Source organism: Malaclemys terrapin, chromosome 1 (genome assembly GCF_027887155.1).
Source record: "Malaclemys terrapin pileata isolate rMalTer1 chromosome 1, rMalTer1.hap1, whole genome shotgun sequence".
Taxonomy (NCBI): domain Eukaryota; kingdom Metazoa; phylum Chordata; order Testudines; family Emydidae; genus Malaclemys; species Malaclemys terrapin.
The window spans coordinates 231,739,424-231,759,749 of record NC_071505.1 but is presented as its reverse complement, the minus strand read 5'-3'; the positions used below and the strand labels follow the sequence as shown (position 1 = coordinate 231,759,749).

General features: G+C 43.5%; 1 protein-coding gene across 1 annotated transcript in view; it reads right to left on the bottom strand.

Annotated features, from left to right (window-relative positions):
• Positions 1-20,326, bottom strand: part of OCA2 (OCA2 melanosomal transmembrane protein) — a 344,911-nt gene that overhangs the window by 180,176 nt on the left and 144,409 nt on the right. The window contains exon 10 of the mRNA XM_054016529.1: positions 2,068-2,139. Within this exon, the coding sequence (XP_053872504.1) occupies positions 2,068-2,139 (72 nt within the window). The remainder of the gene's footprint in view (positions 1-2,067; positions 2,140-20,326) is intronic.

The following is a 20,326-nucleotide window of genomic DNA, read 5'->3' as shown; positions in this document are numbered from 1 at the left end:
AAATCAATAAAGGTGCCAAGCATCCTTGCCAGGCAGATTAAAAGGGGGAACAAAATTGAAAAATGTTACTTAGGCCATGTCTACACTGCAGACCTTAGAGAGGCACAGCTGTACCGCTGCAGCTGCACAACTGTAAGGTCTCCCATGTAGCCGTTCTATGCCAATGAGCAGTTGTAGCTATGTTGGTGGAAGACCGTCTCTAGCTGACATAGCGTTATCCACACCGGCGCTTTTGTCGGTGAAACTTATGTTAGTCAGGGGGGTGTTTTTTCCACACCCCATCCAACAAAAGTTTTACTGACAAAACTGCTAGTGTACACATAGCCTTAGAGAAAAAAAATGATTCTTTAGCTTGCTGATCTTTGGAGCATCAGCATCAAGATTGCAGAACAGGGACCAGGTGATGTCATCTCTGGTCTCAGTATCTTTCATTGGCTGGTGGGCTTCCTTGGGCAGTTGGCTGGTCAGATGATGATGTCGTGGTCTCCTCCTTCCTGGAAGGAGGAGAAGCGGCAGCCCTTCTTGGTGTTGTGATGGCCCAGAAAGGATCACACCTTATTTAGGGCACCTAGACCTTTAAGGTTGTGATTCTAGTTTGCTCCATTCAACATCACGGCACTGGAGAGCTTCCAAGAAAATCAGATGTTACAAGCTTCATAGCCCAATAATATGGTCCAATCAATCAGAGTTGAGGGATAGGCAGGTTGACCTTTCTTTATCTGGGAAGCACTAACTCTTACTGGCAATATACGTCACTGAACCCAGGGCCGGCTCTAGGATTTTTGCCGCCCAAAGCAAAAACAATTTTGCCCCCCCCCCATTCTTTAATTACCCCACCCCTTGCCCCGCCTCAACTCCGCCCCTTCCCCAAATCCCCAGCCCTGCCTCCTCCCGCCAGGCTCTCAAGCCTAGGAGGGAGGGATGGGGAGAAGCGGCGCCCGCGCTGCGGCCGCTCGGGATCTCCCCGTCCCTCCCAGGTTTGAGAGCCTGGGAGGGAGGGGGAGACTCTGAGTGGCCCCGGTGCGGGCGCCGCTTCTCCCCCTTCCTCCCAGGCTCTCAAGCCTGGGACAGAGGGGGAGCAGCGGCGCGCGAAACGGCCGCTCGGGATCTCCCCCTCCCTCCCAGGTTTGAGAGCCTGGGAGGGAGAGCGAGTAGCGGTGCGCAAATCAGCTGTTTCGCGTGCCATGGCAGCAGCAGCGGAGGTGAGCTAGGGCGGCCGGGACACATTTTTAGGGGCGGCATTCTGGCACCATTCTGGCCATGCCGCCCCTAAAAATGTGCCGCCCCAAGCACCAGCTTGTTTTGCTGGTGCCTAGAGCCAGCCTTGACTGAACCACAGGAACAGATCCTTCCAAGAATATGAAAAACAAGGGATCAGGAGGAGATGACTCCACAGATGCAATTACAGGACCCCCCTTCTCTGCGGGGATACAAATGGCCAAACTCCTCTAATCTTCTGTATATTCTGGATGCATTCAGTAACCTAATGGCCTATATGGTCTCTTACATGACTCATACTTCCAGTCAGACCTTCATTCTCTCAGTACTTTTGAAGATATAAGGGATTATTACTGGTAAAAATTGGGGAACTATGGGATTTGCATAGCCTGATGGAGTAAAAGATTATCCATTAGCAAAAGTGCTAGCTCCATCACTATTAATATAGACCTTACATAAGCTACAAAAAGTTAAGAGTTTGCAGAACCTAAGAAAATTGAAGGTTAGACTAGGCCTCACCTAGGCCCATTACATCACACAGTAAAGTAGATTAAATTAGAGTAAATCTGAATTAAGCTGAAAATGGTTTTATTCAAGTTCCTGAAGAATCAGAATATCATACCATTAAGTTGGCCTTGCTCTCTTTTTTCCCATCTGGAGCCAAGACTGCATCTCTCTTTCATGGTCCCAAGAACAGGAATTCACAGAGTACACAAATACTGTTCTTGCAGCATTTTAAGTCTCATAGAGACTGCTGCACCATGGGACCATTTTCACAGGAATAAGAATGTGTGGATTTATGATACAATGCCCAGAAATAAACTGAATACTTGAAATGTTGCAACTTACCTCACCAACCACAGCTAATGCAGCTAAAGCTGCCAAGGAGCCCAACATTGCTGCTAGGGTTCTGTGAACAATCTGTAACAAAAGGCAAGACATTATTGAAGACTATTTTAAACTGTTTAGGCCTCCTCTACACATAAACACTAAGTCAAGCTAGCTATGTCTCACTGAAATGGTGTCAAGTATCAGGGGGTAGCCGTGTTAGTCTGTATCTACAAAAACAACAAGGAGTCTGGTGGCACCTTAAAGACTAACAGATTTATTTGGGCATAAGCTTTCGTGAGTAAAAACCTCACTTCTTCGGATGCATAGAGTAAGGTGGTGGAATCTCCATCCTTAGAGATTTTTAAGGCCTGGCTTGACAAAGCCCTGGCTGGGATGATTTAGTTGGGGTTGGTCCTGCTTTGAGCAGGGGGTTGGACTAGATGACCTCCTGAGGTCTCTTCCAACCCTATTCTTCTATGCTTCTAGGATTCATGGGTGTGAAAAATTCACAGCCCTGATAGACAGGGTTAAGCCTGCCAACCAACTCTATTCTCCACTCCTTAGCTCCTTGAATGAGTCATATATAACAGCTGGCCTGATATCTTCCGCTCTAATCAAGGCTGGCCTTACCATGAGGCGAACTGAGGCGCCACCTCAGGTGCCAGACGGCCACCATAGAAAATTAGCATCAAGAGAAGATTGTATCAGAGTCTCTTTATTGGCAAAATGTTCTGAAAAGGCTCATTGCCATTGTGAGAATGCTTGCTACGCAAAACCTAGTGCAGCGTGGCACTTCAGATCAGCTGTATGTGCCAAAAAATGTAAACTTCCTTAAAATTGTGGAGCTGATGGCTGAGTTTGATGCTGTACTCCAGGAGCATCTAAGAAGAGTCACCGCCCAAGAAATGTACACACACCACTACCTTGGAAAAAATTCAAAATGAGATCATACAGTTACTGGCAACAAAAGTCAAACAGAAGATTGTGGCAGATCTGAAGTCAGCAAGATATTACTATGTTATTCTGGACTGCACACCTGACATCAGCCATACGGAACAAATGACTTTAATGGTGTGTTTTGTAACAACAGAACCTAGTGAAAATGTCCCTGCAATGGGGACTGTCAGAGAGCATTTTCTAGAATTTATTGACATTGATGATACTACAGGAGCTGGTATGACAAATGTGCTTCTTAAAAATCTGGAAGATACAGGAATTGCGATAGCTGACACGAGAGGTCAGGGCTACGATAATGGTGCCAACATAAGAGGAAAGAACAGAGGAGTGCAGCCACGGATCCGAGAGTTAAACCCTCGAGCTTTTTTTGTCCCATGCAGTTCTCATTCATTGAACTTGGTGGTCAGTGATGCTGCATCAGCTTCTAGTGAGGCTGCTGAATTTTTTAATGTAATTCAAAGCATCTATGTATTTTTCTCTGCATCAACTCATTGATGGCAAATTTTGAAGCAACATCTGGGAACATCCTCTCTGACACTGAAACCACTGAGTGCCACACAATGGGAAAGTTGAGCGGAGGCAATAAAGCCTATCAAACACCAAATTGGGACAATAGATGATGCAAGAGTTGCGATTATGGATGATAATGCTATGATAGGAACTGTTCGTGGGAGAAAAGTGGCAGAGGGCAATGGAATCACCAGAAACATACATAACTTCAAATTTCTGTGTGGCTTAGTGTTGTGGCATGACGTACTGTTTGAAATAAATGTTGTAAGCAAGAGACTCCAAGGTGTTGACCTTGATATATCTGGAGAAATGGAACAACTGGACAAAGCAAAGTCAGACCTACAGTTTTACTGGTCAGATGAGGGATTTCAAAACGTTCTGAAAAGTGCACAGAAGTTGGCAGAGGAACTTCACACTGAAGCTATTTTCCCACCCATTCAAGAATACAAGAGTCATTGAAGAAGACGACCTTTTGATTACAAGACACAGGATAATCCCATAAGAGACCCCAAACAACAATTCAAAGTTGAATTATTTAACCAGGTGCTAGATTATGCAATACAGTCAATTGACGAACATTTCATGTAGCTCAAGGAACACAGCAGTATATTTGGGATGTTGTATGATATTCCAAAACTCCTCACTATACCTGAAGAAAACCTACACCAGCAATGCAGGGCACTAGAGACAATGTTGACACATAATGACATGTGCGATATTGATGCGAGTGATTTAGGTGATGAACTGAAAGCCCTTTCAAGATACATTTCAGCAGAATCAACTCCAAAGGCTGTTCTGGAATATATGTGCACAAATAAGATGACCACCCTCTTTCTAAATGCTTTTGTTGCTCTGCGCATACTTCTAAAACTTCCTGTAACCGTTGCCAATGGAGAACGCAGCTTCCATTTCAATGGAGCATGAGCTGGCCCAGACTGTGGACCTTCAGGAAGCAGTTCAAATCTTTGCAACCAAGAAAGCACGGAAAGCACCACTTTGATTATTCAAACAGATAAAAATGCCAGTGTTTATTATGCAGACAAGAAAAATTACATTTGCTGTTCAGGCATTTGAAAGTTAAGTGTTACTTAAAATTTTTGAACAATGCATTTTAAGTTGTTAGTTCTCCTTTATGGGGGTAGGTAGCAGAGCAGTTCCATGAGAGGAGTAGAACAGGAAGAAGGCAGAATTGAGATCTTTCAAAGTTTTGGCCCAAGCGAAGGGCCATGGGGGTGTCATTTGCGCTCCCTGCCTCAGGTGCCAAAATGTTGTGGGCCATCGCTGCCTCTAATTGCCCACTGGATCTCCTCCAAATCATTTTGCTATCTTCACTCTTTTTAATCTACTCTCAGCAGTGTGTACATAGATCTCTGCCTGGCACAGCTTCAGGGCTCTTCTCCATCCTCATTATTTTTGAATTTTCTGTAAATCCCTGTTATAGAACTCTCATTACTCAAAGTTCTGTATTAATATGCCTAGTAAGAAATCTATTTGTCAAAAAACATTTCCTGACTCTTGTTTGTTGTCTGTATTGTTATAGACATGCTGTTGACAGCTATTTTGAAATAAATTACCAAAATAATTGAAACTGGTGTGATTATATTGTGTTATTTTGACAAATAAAATATGCAACATTTTGCAGAATTTTAAAATAGCGCGCAGAATTTTTTAAATTTTTGGCACAGAATTCCCTTAGGAGTAATTTAGGTTTCACTGTGCACCTTTGTCTCCCTATTCAAAATGTGCTTCCACTACCTCTGCATTGCCCTCTAGTCTATTTGAAACCAGCAGCTAAAAGCATTTTCTTTGCCCACTGCTTAGACCATGTCACTCCCCTTCTCTACCTTCTGTAACAGTAGTCTTGAATACCCATTGTACGCAATAGACATTTGATTCAGCCTTGTTTATTTATAAGGTATATACAAAGTCCTGCTTCGCCAAGTGCAGGAAGAACAAACAATAGTGGATAAAGTCTTTGCTTACAGCCCCAAGCCTCTTTAGCCAGCATCTACCCCAGAAGCCCTCTCTCTCTAGCTTCTTCCAGGATCATACACTGTGCTTGTCCAGGCAGTCCCACTATCTCAGCCAGTCTGCCTTCCTCCTCCTCCTCTCTCTTTCTCTCTCACACACACACGCATGCACACACAGTTCCACTATTCAGAGCCCCAACCCCTGCATTTTAAAAACCTTGAGTTACATGATTCAGTCTCTACTCGGGCCTTGGCTACACTGGAGCTGTACAGAGCTGCAACTTGCTGCGCTCAGAGGTGTGAAAACGCCCTCACCCTCACCCCCCCACAAGCGCAGCAAGGGCAGCACTGTAAAGCACCAGTGTAATCAGTGCCTGCAGCGCTGCATGCTCGCTCGCAGCGCTGCAAGCTATTCCCCTCGGAGTGGTGGAGTACTTACAGCGCTGTGAGAGAGCTCTCAGGGCAGCTCTGGGAAGTCCTGAGTGTAGCCAAGGCTTCAGTGTTTCTATGTGCCTGGCTTTGGGTGCTGCTGCCTTTGTTTCAGCTACCTAAGTACAATAGCTTCTTTATATTTATTCTGAATGGAAGGCAGCAGCCACAGCCACACCTGACCCATAACAATGTTTAGTCAAACCCATAACAAATACAATATTTTGAAATACATTGCACTTTCAAAGCATCTTTTATCCAAGGTTTTCAAAGCACTTTTACAGACTTTAGGCCTGTTAACAGTGTTATTCTATCCAATTTACAGATAAACAGGCCAACATCTGCTAAATGCCATGTCCTAAATCTCAAAATAGATCAGTAGCAGAGCTGAAAAATAGGACCCCAGTGTCTTCTTTGGCACACTAGACAACAACTCCACAAATGCTCTTGTAATAATGCAATAAGATTACATTAGAAAAGCACTCATTGAAAGAAATAGTCACCATGTGTCTAATGGCTTTATTGCACTGATTAAATATTTAAAGAGGAAATATTAAGCTAAAATATGTCCTAATAAAAGGTGTTTTTTTACTCCTAAAGCTGGTTGACAATTATTTAATCTACAATGTCTAGAATGCTGGGAATAATTAAGAAAGGGAATAGATAATAAGACAGAAAATATCATGTTGCCTCTATATAAATCCATAGTACACCCACATCTTGAAAACTGTGTGCAGATGTGGTCACCCCATCTCAAATAAGATATATTGGAACTGGGAAAGGTTCAGAAAAGGGCAACAAAAATAGTTAGGGATATGGAACGGCTTCTGTATGAGGAGAGATTAATAAGACTGGGATTTTTCAGCTTGCAAAAGAGACAGATAAGGGGAGATATGATTGAGGTCTATAAAATCATGACTGATGTAGAGAAAGTAGATAAGGAAGTGTTGTTTACTTCTCATAACACAAGAACTAGGGGTCACCAAATGAAAATAATAGGCAGCAGGATTAAAACAAATAAAAGGAAGTATTTCTTCACACAATGCACAGTCAACCTGTGGAACTCCTTGCCAGAGGATGTTGTGAAGGCCAAGACCATAACAGGGTTCAAAAAAGAACTAGATAAATTCATGGAGGATAGGTCCATCAATGGCTATTAGCCAGGATGGGCAGGAATGGTGTCCCTAGCCTCTGTTTGCCAGAATCTGGGAATGAGCGACAGGGGATGGATCACTTGATGATTACCTGTTCTGTTCATTCTCAGTGGGGCACCTGTCAGAAGACAGGATATTGGGCTAGATGGACCTTTGGTCTGACCCAGTAGGGCCATTCTTATGTTCTTATGAAGATTTGTTTCACAGATTGAATCATTTTTGATCATCAAAGAGAAATTTATTTTCAACAATAATGTAGGTGACAAATCTGAGGAACTGTCACAAATTGAAGTGTCACTAGAGAAGGTTTTGGAATTAATTGATAAACTTAACATTAACAAGTCACCAGGACCACAGGGCATTCACCCCAGAGTTTTGAAAGAACTCAGATGTGAAGTTGCGGAACTATTAACTAAGGTTTGTAACCTGTCCTTTAAATCGGCTTCTGTACCCAATGACTGGAAGTTAGCTAATGTAACGCCAATATTTAAAAAGGGCTCTAGAGGTGATCCCGGCAATTACAGACCGGTAAGTCTAACATCGGTACCGGGCAAATTAGTCGAAACAATAGTTAAGAATAAAATTGTCAGACACATAGAAAAACAAACTGTTGAGCAATAGTCAACATGGTTTCTGTAAAGAGAAATCATGTCTTACTAATCTATTAGAGTTCTTTGAAGGGGTCAACAAACATGTGGACAAGGGGGATCCAGTGGACATAGTGTACTTAGATTTCCAGAAAGCCTTTGACAAGGTCCCTCACCAAAGGCTCTTAAGTAAAGTAAGTTGTCATGGGATAAAAGAGAAGGTCCTTTCATGGATTGAGAACTGGTAGAACTGGTTAAAAGACCGGGAACAAAGGGTAGGAATTAATGGTAAATTCTCAGAATGGAGAGGGGTACCTAGTGGTGTTCCCCAAGGGTCAGGCCTCAGACCAATCCTATTCAACTTATTTATAAATGATCTGGAGAAAGGGGTAAACAGTGAGGTGGCAAAGTTTGCAGATGATACTAAACTGCTCAAGATAGTTAAGACCAAAGCAGACTGTGATTAACTTCAAAAAGATCTCACAAAACTAAGTGATTGGGCAACAAAATGGCAAATGAAATTTAATATGGATAAATGTAAAGTAATGCACATCGGAAAAAATAACCCCAACTATACATACAATATGATGGGGGCTAATTTATCTACAACAAGTCAGGAAAAAGATCTTGGAGTCATCGTGGATAGTTCTCTGAAGATGTCCGCGCAGAGTGCAGAGGCAGTCAAAAAAGCAAACAGGATGTTAGGGATCATTAAAAAGGGGATAGAGAATAAGACTGAGAATATATTATTGCCCTTATTTAAATCGATGGTACGCCCACATCTCGAATACTACGTACAGATGTGGTCTCTTCATCTAAAAAAAGATATACTGGCACTAGAAAAGGTTCAGAAAAGGGCAACTAAAATGATTAAGGGTTTGGAACGGGTCCCATATGAGGAGAGATTAAAGAGGCTAGGCCTCTTCAGCTTGGAAAAGAGGAGACTAAGGGGAGATATGATAGAGGTATATAACATCATGAGTGATGTGGAGAAAATGGATAAGGAAAAGTTATTTACTTATTCCCATAATATAAGAACTAGGGGTCATCAAATGAAATTAATAGGCAGCAGGTTTAAAACAAATACAAGGAAGTTCTTCTTCACGCAGCGCACAGTCAACTTGTGGAACTCCTTACCTGAGGAGGTTGTGAAGGCTAGGACTATAACAGTGTTTAAAAGAGAACTGGATAAATTCATGGAGGTTAAGTCCATTAATTGCTATTAGCCAGGATGGGTAAGGAATGGTGTCCCTAGCCTCTGTTTGTCAGAGAATGGAGATGGATGGCAGGAGAGAGATCACTTGATCATTGCCTGTTGGTCCACTCCCTCTGGGGCATCTGGCATTGGCCACTGTCAGTAGACACGATACTGAGCTAGATGGACCTTTGGTCTGACCTGGTACGGCCATTCTTATGTTCTTATGTTCTAACAAAAAGCATATGACAAAGGTTTAATGTACTTGACTGCATTTACCACTATCACAGTAACAAATGGGTTAGCTGAGTTTAAATATCATTAGATGGAAGTCAAAATTATTTCTACAGGAAAATAATATTGATAAGAAAAATCTCATTTGCTACTAATTTCATTAGAAAGGTTCTGCTGAGAAGAGAGTAATAGAGTGCCAACATCTCAGGGCCCTTCTGTTTGTTTATAGTATGAGAGGAAGTAGAAAAGGAAATGTTTAGTTTCTAATTTTTACTTTGATTTGAAACTTTTTATGTTTTAACACCCCCAGCACGCCACACTACTAACAGTGCAATATATTAATTGAATAGAAAAATTCATATTCAATCGATTACATTTAAGAATGAAAATAAAAATCTCCTTCGCTGATTCACGTTGGATTTTCTACAGGCGCATGCCTGGACTCCGACCCTTCAAGATGATGCTGTGGAAGCTTTACACATGTTTAGAGCCTTTCTGACACTGTGAGGTTGGAGAGTGTTTGGCAGTTGGATGAAGTGATTTGATCTTACAGTTCAGGCTCAACTGAAGGTTCCAAAGCAGTGTTGTAGGTCAAGAGAGGAGTTAGGCTCATTAATGGAGTTCAGGGACAAATCACTGCAGTCCTCAGCTGTCCACTAGCCAGTGTCCTATTCCTCATCGAGGCATTGCCCCCATGGTTCAACAGCCCAGACCGGACATTTAATATGGATCAACCCTTTATAGTAAATAGTTTCAATGCAACAAAGAAGCCACGCTGCCCACTCCCTCACAACAAGCAGGAACTTCTTGGAATCCCTTTTGTTTTCTCCCTTAGTTTCCACTTCCTTGACTCCCCTTGTATCATATATTTAAATGTGGGGCTCTGGGATCCACAACATGAGCCAGGTCTCATGTTTACTCCAGGTTCTCTCTATTCACAGGTCACCTTCAGCTCCTTCCATCTAACCCACACACTTAAGATATTTCTACCAGCCTCCCCACTACTAAAAATACTGCCTTCGTGCTTCTCAACCTCAGATCAGTCCCCCCTGCCAGAAAGCTAGGTAGGTCTGCATAGGTCTACAACTGCACTGTAAGTCAGCCAGTATGTTTGCAGTCCTTTAACTAAGTACCAATGGTTCAACTTAACCTAAATTAGCAAATTCACAAATGGAACTTGTAAGCTCCTTGAACTAACCGTTTTTTATAGAACTATCTGTGCACTTAAATGGCTGCCCAGGTATTCACACACTGTCTAGCCTGAAGAGTGCATCACTAATCTTCTGGATATTTTCTACTGTGTAGTTTTCAAATCTACATCTTTCAAACCAGACAAAGGCACTAGACCCTTCTAAGAGCTACATCCCTGGCAAGTTTCAAAATTTAGCCATTTTGGCTGCTGGCCTGTTCAAAAGGAAGTGGAGTTAAATTTTTAAGCAATGGGGAAAGTGTGTTTTTCCTTTCTCCCATAGCTCTACATTATTTGAGGGAATACTGGTAACATTTGCCAAGAAAAAAAATCCCTTAAGACCAAGCACTGATCATTTCATCCCCAAAAGTGAAAGGTTCAGATAATTATGAGCATGTGAAAATAGGGGGCTTACTTCTAATGATCCCTAGTGGCACCAGTTACAATGCTGTGCCTGAAGTATTCTATGGATTGTGAATACAACCATCTGAGATCTTGGAATAAGATACATATATAGTAAGGGCCTGGAAAGTCCCAAGGTCTCCAGAGATTTGGTTGTATTTTTTTATTTTTCCTTTGTTTCTACAGAATGAAGTTGCCTTTTAATCTGTGGAATTTTCATGTACTCCTTATTGTGTAAATTGTGTTGACTGATTTCTCCATCTCACATTATACACATACTCAGAAGTACAGGTTACAAGGTCCTCGCCGTCACCTGGGGGTGATGTTCAGAGGTGAAAGTAAGCCGGTACATCCTGGCAAGCGCCAGTGTGCCGTACCGAGGTGGACTGGCTTCCCCTGGTGGCAATTTAAAGGGCCTGGGGCTCCCAGCAGTGGCTGGAGCCCCGGGCCCTTTAAATTGCTGCCAGAGCCCTGCTGCTGAAGCCCTGGGGAAGCGGCAGCGGGGCTCGGGTGGCAATGTAAAGGGCCTGGGGCTCCTGCCGCAGCTACTGCGCTGTCCCTTTAGATCGTCCCCGGAGCCCTGGGGTAGCGGCGGTGGGGCTCCAGGGGCAATTTAACAGGTCTGGGAATCTGGTAGCCACTACTGTCCTGGGCCCTTTAAATCATCCCCAGAGCCTGCCGGAGCCCTGGGGTAGCGGCGACAGGGCTCCGGTGGCTATTTAAAGGGTCCGGGGCTGAGGCAGTCACTACCACCCCAGCCCTTAAAATAGCCGCCCGGAGCCCTGCCACCGCCTCCCCAGGGCTCCAGGGACGATTTAAAGGGTCCGGGGCTCCGGTAGCTGCTACCACCCCAGGCCCTTTAAATCATCCCCGGAGCCTGACGGAGCCCTGGGGTAGCAGTGGTGGGGCTCAGGTGGTGATTTAAAGGGCCAGGAGCTCAGCCACCGTTACCTCCCCGGGCCCTTTAACTTGCCGCCAGAGCCCCGCCACCGCCTCCCCAGGGCTCCAGCAGCAGAGCTCCAGGGACGATTTAAAGGGCCCGGGGTGGTAGCAGTAGCCGGAGCCCCAGGCCCTTTAAATCACCTCGGTGCTCCCAGCCGCTCTCTGCAGCTGGTAGCTCCGGGGGTGATTTAAAGGGCCCAGGGCTCCCAGCTGCTGCTACCACAGCCCCAGCCCCTTATGCTAGTAATGGGGAAAAAAAAAAAAAAAAGTGCTAGTAATGGGAGACAGGCTAAACGACATACATTGGGCTGTTTGTACACCAATGCGAGAAGCCTAGGTAATAAAATGGAGGAATTGGAGCTCTTGGTCTGAGAATTGAAACCGGATATCATAGGAATAACTGAAACATGGTGGAATGGCGGTCACGACTGGAACGCAGGTATGGAGGGGTATGCGCTGTTTAGGAAAGACCGGGATAAAGGTAAAGGTGGGGGGGTGGCATTGTATGTCAATAGTGAAATAAGCTGTAAAGAAATAATAGTGGATGGAATAGATAACACAGAGTCCGTCTGGGCGATACTCAAGCTGGGTAAAAGTACTACTAGAGCCTCTCCGGGGATAGTGCTTGGGGTGTGCTATAGACCGCCGGGATCGACCCAGGATATGGATAAGGAATTGTTTAATGTATTAAGGGAGGTAAATACTAATAGAAACTGTGTAATTATGGGGGACTTTAACTTCCCGGATATAGATTGGGGAACAAACGCTAGTAGCAATAATAGGGCTCAGATGTTCCTAGATGTGCTTGCGGATCAATTCCTTTATCAAGTGGTAGCTGAGCCGACGAGGGGGGAGGCCATTTTAGATTTGATTCTGGTAAGTAGTGAGGACCTTGTTGAGGAAGTGGTAGTGGGGGACAACTTGGGCTCCAGTGATCATGAGCTAATTTGTTTTAAACTAAATGGAAAGAGTACCAGAATTAAGTCAAAGACTAGGGTTTATAATTTTGAAAAGGCCAATTTTAACAAATTAAGGGGACTGGTAAGGGAAGTGGATTGGGCAAACGTATTAAGGGACCTAAAGGCAGAAGAAGCCTGGGATTACTTTAAGTTAAAGATGCAAGAGCTGTCAGAGGCCTGTATCCCCAAAAAGGGAAAAAGATTACTAAGCAAGAGACTTAGACCGAGCTGGATGAGCTACCGGCTGAAAGGGGCGATTAGGAAAAAACAGAAAGCGTACAAAGAGTGGAAGAGGGGAGGGATCAGTAAGGAAACTTACCTTAGTGAAGTCAGAGAATGTAGAGATAGAGTGAGAAAGGCCAAAGGCCGGGAAGAGTTGGACTTAGCGAGGGGAATTAAAAGTAATAGTAAGAGGTTTTACAGCCATATAAATAGGAAGAAAGCAAAGAAAGAAGAAGTGGGACCGCTGAAGACTATAGCCGGAGAGGAGATTAAAGATAATCTAGGCATGGCGCAATATCTCAATGAATATTTTGCATCGGTGTTTAATGAGGCCAATGAAGGTATTAGGGATACTAGCACCATTACAGAGGGGCATACGGGATGGGGGATTACCGCATCCGAGGTAGAAACAAAACTAGAACGCCTTAATGGGACTAAGTCGGGTGGACCGGACGATCTTCATCCGAGAATATTGAAGGAATTGGCGCGGGAAATAGCAGGCCCATTAGCGACTATATTTAATGAATCTGTAAACTCGGGGGTAGTCCCGTTAGACTGGAGAATAGCCAATGTGGTTCCTATTTTCAAGAAAGGGAAAAAAAGTGACCCGGGTAACTATAGGCCTGTTAGTTTAACATCAGTAGTGTGCAAGGTGCTGGAGAAGATTCTGAAAGAGAAACTAGTTGAGGACCTTGAAGTTAATGGCAAATGCGATAAATTACAGCATGGTTTTACGAAGGGCAGATCGTGCCAAACGAATCTGATCTCCTTCTTTGAGAAAGTAACGGACTTATTAGATAAGGGAAATGCGGTGGACCTAATATACCTGGATTTCAGTAAAGCGTTTGATACAGTACCCCATGAGGAACTATTGGTTAAAATGAAAAACATGGGGATCGATATGAAAATCCAGAGGTGGATAGGGAATTGGTTAATGGGGAGAATGCAGCGGGTCGTATTAAAGGGTGAACTGTCGGGTTGGAGGGAGGTTACTAGTGGAGTGCCTCAAGGTTCGGTTTTGGGACCCATCTTATTTAATCTATTTATAACTGACCTCGGGACCGATTGCAAGAGTGGGCTGATAAAGTTTGCGGATGATACGAAGGTGGGAGGAGTTGCAAACTCGGAGGAGGATAGGGATACTCTGCAGGGAGACTTGAATGAGCTTGTGAATTGGAGTATCAGAAATAGGATGAAATTTAATAGTAAAAAGTGTAAGGTGATGCACTTGGGGACGAATAATAACAATTTTAGTTACAAGATGGGGACGCATTGGTTAGAAGTAACGGAAGAGGAGAAGGACCTAGGGGTCCTTGTGGACCGCAGGATGACTATGAGTCGGCAATGTGACGTGGCGGTGAAAAAAGCCAATGCGGTCTTGGGATGTATTAGGCGAGGTATATCTAGTAGAGATAGGGAGGTCCTGCTTCCGTTGTATAAGGCGCTGGTGAGACCTCATTTGGAGTACTGTGTGCAGTTCTGGTCTCCAATGTTTAAAAAAGATGAACTCAAACTGGAACGGGTGCAGAGAAGGGCGACTAAGATGATCAGAGGAATGGAAAACCTGTCGTATGAAAAGAGATTAGAGGAGCTTGGGTTGTTTAGTCTGACAAAGCGAAGGCTGAGGGGGGATATGATTGCTATCTTTAAATATATCAGAGGGGTTAATACAAGGGAGGGAGAGGAATTATTCCAGTTTAGTACTAATGTGGACACGAGAACGAATGGATACAAACTGGCCGGGGGGAAGTTTAGGCTTGAAATTAGACGAAGGTTTCTGACCATCAGAGGGGTGAAATATTGGAACGGCCTTCCGAGGGAAACGGTGGGGGCGACGGACCTGTCTGGTTTTAAGATTAAGTTGGATAAGTTTATGGAGGGAATGGTTTAATGATAAAACATAGTAGCCAAGGAAAACCAAGCAATGGTACATGAACAGCATAATGGCCAACAAGGGTCAGGCTAGAGACTCTTGCCTATATGCTCGGGGTATTACTGATCGCCATATTTGGGGTCGGGAAGGAATTTTCCTCCAGGGTAGATTGGCTGAGCCTCTGGAGGTTTTTCGCCTTCCTCCGCAGCATGGGGCAGGGATCACTAGCAGGAGGGTCTCAGCCGATTGAAGTCACTAAAACACAGGATTGGGGACTTCAACGGTAGAGTCCAGGGAAGGGTCTTGCGGCCTGCAGCATGCAGGGGGTCAGACCAGATGATCATAATGGTCCCTTCTGACCTTAATGTCTATGAGTCTATGAGTCTATGAGTTTAAATCCTGATTTAAAGTGCCCGGGGATTTAAAGGCTCTGCCTCTTCTGGTAGAGGCCCCGCCCCATCCTAAGGACTCCGGAGTACCGGTCAGTCCTTTAAGTTACTTTCACCCCTGGTGATGTTTTCTCAAGTTCTGCAGGAAGGCTAGAGAGCTTTCCTGTAAAAATGGAGTCATGATTCAGCTTCTTCATCCTGATGAGTTTCCAAGAGATATAAGTAATAGTATTTCCTAGAGACTGAACAATGACTATTCAGGTACAAAACACATTGTAAATAGCTTGTCCACTGTGCAGCCCTTCATTCCAACAAACTATGAATCAGAAGCTATACAATAATAATAAAATCTGGAAAATACATTCGTATGCTGTCTAAAATAAGATGCAATTATTCAGTGGATGGATTTTGAGTGAGGGATAGGAAAGAGTAGATTTCTATTTAGATTTTTTTCTGCTACACTACCGGTAAAACTCTTATGAGCTGTCGTTAGGTCATACTGTTCTGGTCTTTCAGAGCAGATATACTTTATACTCCCCATCTAAAAAATACATTTGAGAGAATTTAGGGCTTATGAAAGATGATAGTGACCCACAATGAAGGTTTTTTTTCCTCTTATTATCAATCCTATTACTCATCCCATCCCCAGTGTGTACTGTTTCTTTAAATCTGAAGCAGGAAATCTGGCAGAGGGCAGGGGAAGAGTTTAGGCAGAAGCTCTGCAGTGAGGCATATGGGGAGAGGATCAAATCCTCATCCCATTGAAATCAAAGGGAGTTTTGCCATCACAGATGGACACTTTTTGCAAAAATTCTGGGTCAGTCAAAAACCCAATTTTCCATCAAAATAAGTTTCAATGGAACATTTTCAAATAGCCCTAATAGGGACATAATACAACTAACAAGGAATTACAATATATAATGACATTTTTAAAAATATAAATTTGAGAGACCTTCAAAACTGCAAATAATAGTTAGACCATTCACTCACTCTGAGTTAGACACCAGTCATTTGTGCCTGTGGCAAAGTAGACAAGGTCTGGAGGCCCCCTGGCCCTGTGTCACCATGCCACAGAATAGAGCAAAGAGAAGTCCTGCAGGCAGCCTAGAGTGGCTGCAGAGGAACAACCAATCAGAGGGGGGCTGATGGAGCAGCCAATCTGGAGCCAGAAGGGCCCTATATAAGACAAGCAGCAGAGCAGAGAAGGCAGTTGCTGTGTGGAGCTTGAGGAGTGAAGTCTGGGTGACTGACTGGAAGAGAAGCAGTACCATGGACAGCTCACTGTGGCCAGCTCACTGCAGACAGGACTGAAGCCAGGGGAAGGCTGCTGAAGACCAGGTGCCTGGCTGGCAGGAAGAGAAGCAGGACCAGCAGAAGGTCAGTGTGGGCAGGCTGAAGCCCAGGGGGACTGAGCACAGAACTTTGCCAGGCCAGCGAGGGTTCCAAGATGGGCCCCGCTGGTCTGGTCAAAGACTGAGCCCAGGGACGCCTGCTGAAACACCATCAACCGCAGATACTGGGATGGGCCACGGCTGGGTGGTTGAAGAAGGCAGTGCCTCTGGGAGAAGCCTTAGAGCTACGGCCCCATAACAGGGCCATGATAAGAACTTGGACTGCATACCCTGGGAAGGGGAGACAGTGTGGGGGCTCAGCTGGAGGGCTGAGCTGCTGAAGACCCACTTGGGGGTGTGCTCATAAGAGGTGTGTGCCACCTTGATGTTTGACCAAAAACCAAAAACAGGCTCCCACCCAACTGAGAAAAGGGGGCCATCCATGAGAGGTGGGTAGCGCCCTGTGAAAAAGAACTGTGTTTGCAAGCACTATCAGCCAGAGGCAAGTGCCAACCCCATTACAGTGCCATTGAAAATATCTCAAGATACTTGGGCATTCTATCAGACTTTAGTTAATTATATTGTTATAGGGATATCACAAAACTTTGAATATTTTATGGACCTGATCCAAATTCTATTGAAGTCCCTGGAAAATGACTCCCATTGACTTCCATGCGCTTTGGACCAGAACCTATTATTCATTTGGACCCTGGTTTTCTAATATATAATATTCAATGCAAATCTCTTTGCAGGTTTGAGGTGTAACTAGGTATCAAATATACTATTCCAAGTTAGAATGGTGTTTTGTACAATGCAAAACACCATTCTGAGAATAAAGCCTAATTTTCCTCTCAGCTGTCTTTCACATGCACACATTTTCTGTCAATCAAAACAAATTTTTTTTTTATTTTACTCAAAATAGAAAAATAATATCCCCCATTAGTTTAACAGTTGACTTCTTTGAGGCATTCTTGGACCCAGTTCGTCCTCTAGTCTATAGAAATTTATGTTCCATGGGATCACTGAAAGTCTTAATGTTTTAGAAACAAACCTGCAGACCTGAGCAAACCCCAGGAGACACAGGCTCCGATTCCGCACTCCATTACACCACTGTTTCACACTGGTGTAAACCAGTGTGATGAGTGAAGAATCAGGCCCTATGTCTTGAACCAGAAACCTGAAATTAAGCAAGTAGATGACAATCAACATCAGAACTTGCCTGTGTTACTACCACCACCACAGATTATTAAAATTGAACGAATTTCAAAAATCTGATTTACTTTTCAATATTTATCATTTAGATAAAATTCACTTCACCTACATAAAACACCACAGGGTGGGACTGCATCAGAACCCTAGTGTGGCAACTACTCCAGTCTATAAACTGTCTAAACAAACACAACAGCACATTTTGTGTCTGAACGACTAAAAATGTCAGATAAAATATTAAGACAAACTGCCTCCCTACTTGAAAGAACTGTTTCCCATAGAAATATTGAAACATTGTCATTCTTAGTTTGCCACTTTACTACTGAATGAGAGCATCCATGTGACAGTTTAGTGTGTTTTAATTTATGCATATTGTCTTCACACCATCAGTTGATTTCCCCTTAACTTTCTTGAGTGCCCCCAGGTAGACTAGGCCTCAGAGGAAGTTCTCAAGTATCTAGAATGGAAAAGTTGTTTACGACTTCTATTTAATTAGTTGTGATCATTTAATATCTTAGCTCTTAAATATTGTTCAAAATAACCAAGGATATTAAAACAAGCTCTTGACCTTCCAAAATCATCTTACAGATCAAAGCTGTATTAGTTATGATTATGCAAAAAAAAAAAGACCCTTTAAATACACATCTATGCTATTTACTTGTATATAATTTTTAAATTGCGATAATGACATTTGTAAAAATATATTTGGTTAGAATTACTTCTGAACTGGGGTCTTTCATGCCATCCTGAATTTATCAAAAGATATTTATCACAACCTAACGAATGCAGTGGAAATCTGTCATTTCACTTTAACACCCCAAATATGCAGTTTTTAGCTAATCACAGCTACTTACTTTTCAATAACCTTCCCTCACAATACAAGAGAAATAGCACAGTCAATGAAACTGAGGCTGTCTCTTCACTAGAAAAATGTGTTGTTGTGTTTGGTTTTTTTACATTGGTATGTGTAGTTATCTCAATGTTAAATCATATTGGAGAAAAAGCATGATAGTTTTTACCTCAAGCTTCCTCACAAAGAGTTCTCCAACTGTCCCAGGAACATGATCCTTGTTTGGGATTCAATGCTCAGAAGGGTTCAGAGAAGAGCCATGAGAATGATAAAAGGATTAGAAAACTTGCCTCATAGTGCTAGAATCATGGGGCTCAATCTATGTAGCTTCACAAAGACAAGGTTAAGGGGTGACTTGATTACAATCCATAGTACTTACATGGGGAGCAAATATTTGATAATGGGCGCTTCATTCTAGCAGACAAATATATAACAAGATACAGTGGTGGAAGTTGAAGCTGGACAAATTCAGACTGGAAATAAGGCATAATTTTTTAACAGTGAAGGTAATTAAACATTCGAACAATTTACCAAGGGTTGAGGTGGATGCTCCATCACTGACAATTTTTAAATCAAAACAGGATGTTTTTCTAAAAGATTTGCTAAAAGGAATTATTTTGGGGCTGTGTTATACAGAAGGTCAGACTAGATGATCACAGTGGTCCCTTCTGATCTACAATCTATAAATGTAGGTGGTCAAGGTCAACCCTATCTCCATACCCCTCAGGATATACCTAGCTACCAGCTAGCTACATTGATGTTAAAAACTACCATGCCTTGTCTCTTACGATTTCACACTGAGTTAGGTATCTTAATGGAAAAAGACTTTTTTCGCCTCAGTGAAGACACACCCACAAGAGCAGAAACTTCAAACCTACTACAGTATATTCTCATCACCCAAATTTCCCTTTATCTGAAAATCCTAATAATCTGAATCCACAGTGTCTCCACAAGATAGCCCTGCAGCTGCCCCTCATGTGGCACACTCCACAGCACCCCATGCAAAGTGCCCCCAGCACAACCTTCCCCTGAGGATGGCAATACTCACCCCCTACCTGTAGCCACAGGGGTGAACACAGTCTCTCAGAAAGCCACACCCTGTGCCAGCCCTCACCCCACCCAGTGGGTCACCTGCCCCTTGGTGTCCCCATGCCCAGTTCCCCACATGTGGTTACTGGAGAAGGGGCTGATCCTGCCCCCCCCTTAAGCTGGATCTCCCAGTGCTCACCAATGTACATGGCTGCACTGGAGCACCCGAGGCAGCCAGAAGAACACAGGAAATGTGGGAACAGGATGGGGTTGGAAGAAGCAGATCCCAACACTTGGTTATCTGCCAGTTTTGGGTGTCCCCCAGACCATCCAGATTAATGGGATATAGTGTACAGGCAAATGCTTTTTAAAACAATGCACAATATGCCTGCAGAACTCACTGCCACAAGATATCAATGAGACCAAGAACTTTGCACAATTTCCACAGCTGATACTGGTCACTGTCACAGACCGCATTCTGACCAGTGGCCTAATCCTGTATGTCAATTCCTATTACTGTATGTATTTTACTATAAGAAATCAATTGCCCCAACTCACCCGTTCTACAACTCTTTCTGCACACATTTATGGTACTTGATATTAATTAAAAATACTGTAAATTTCCAAAACCATTGATGGCAGAATGATTTCAGAACATCTGAAACTACTTCAGATCAAAATTCCATTAGCTATTCAAAGGTACTTTACAATCAGTGGCAGATGTGCTTCCCGATTCAATGGGTGCATTCAGGGGGCCAGACCTTGTTACTCATAGCAGTAACAGACACCCACCCACAACCTGGTGGGGGAGATGGCCCTGCCAGGAGCCCAACACCCCATCCCTGC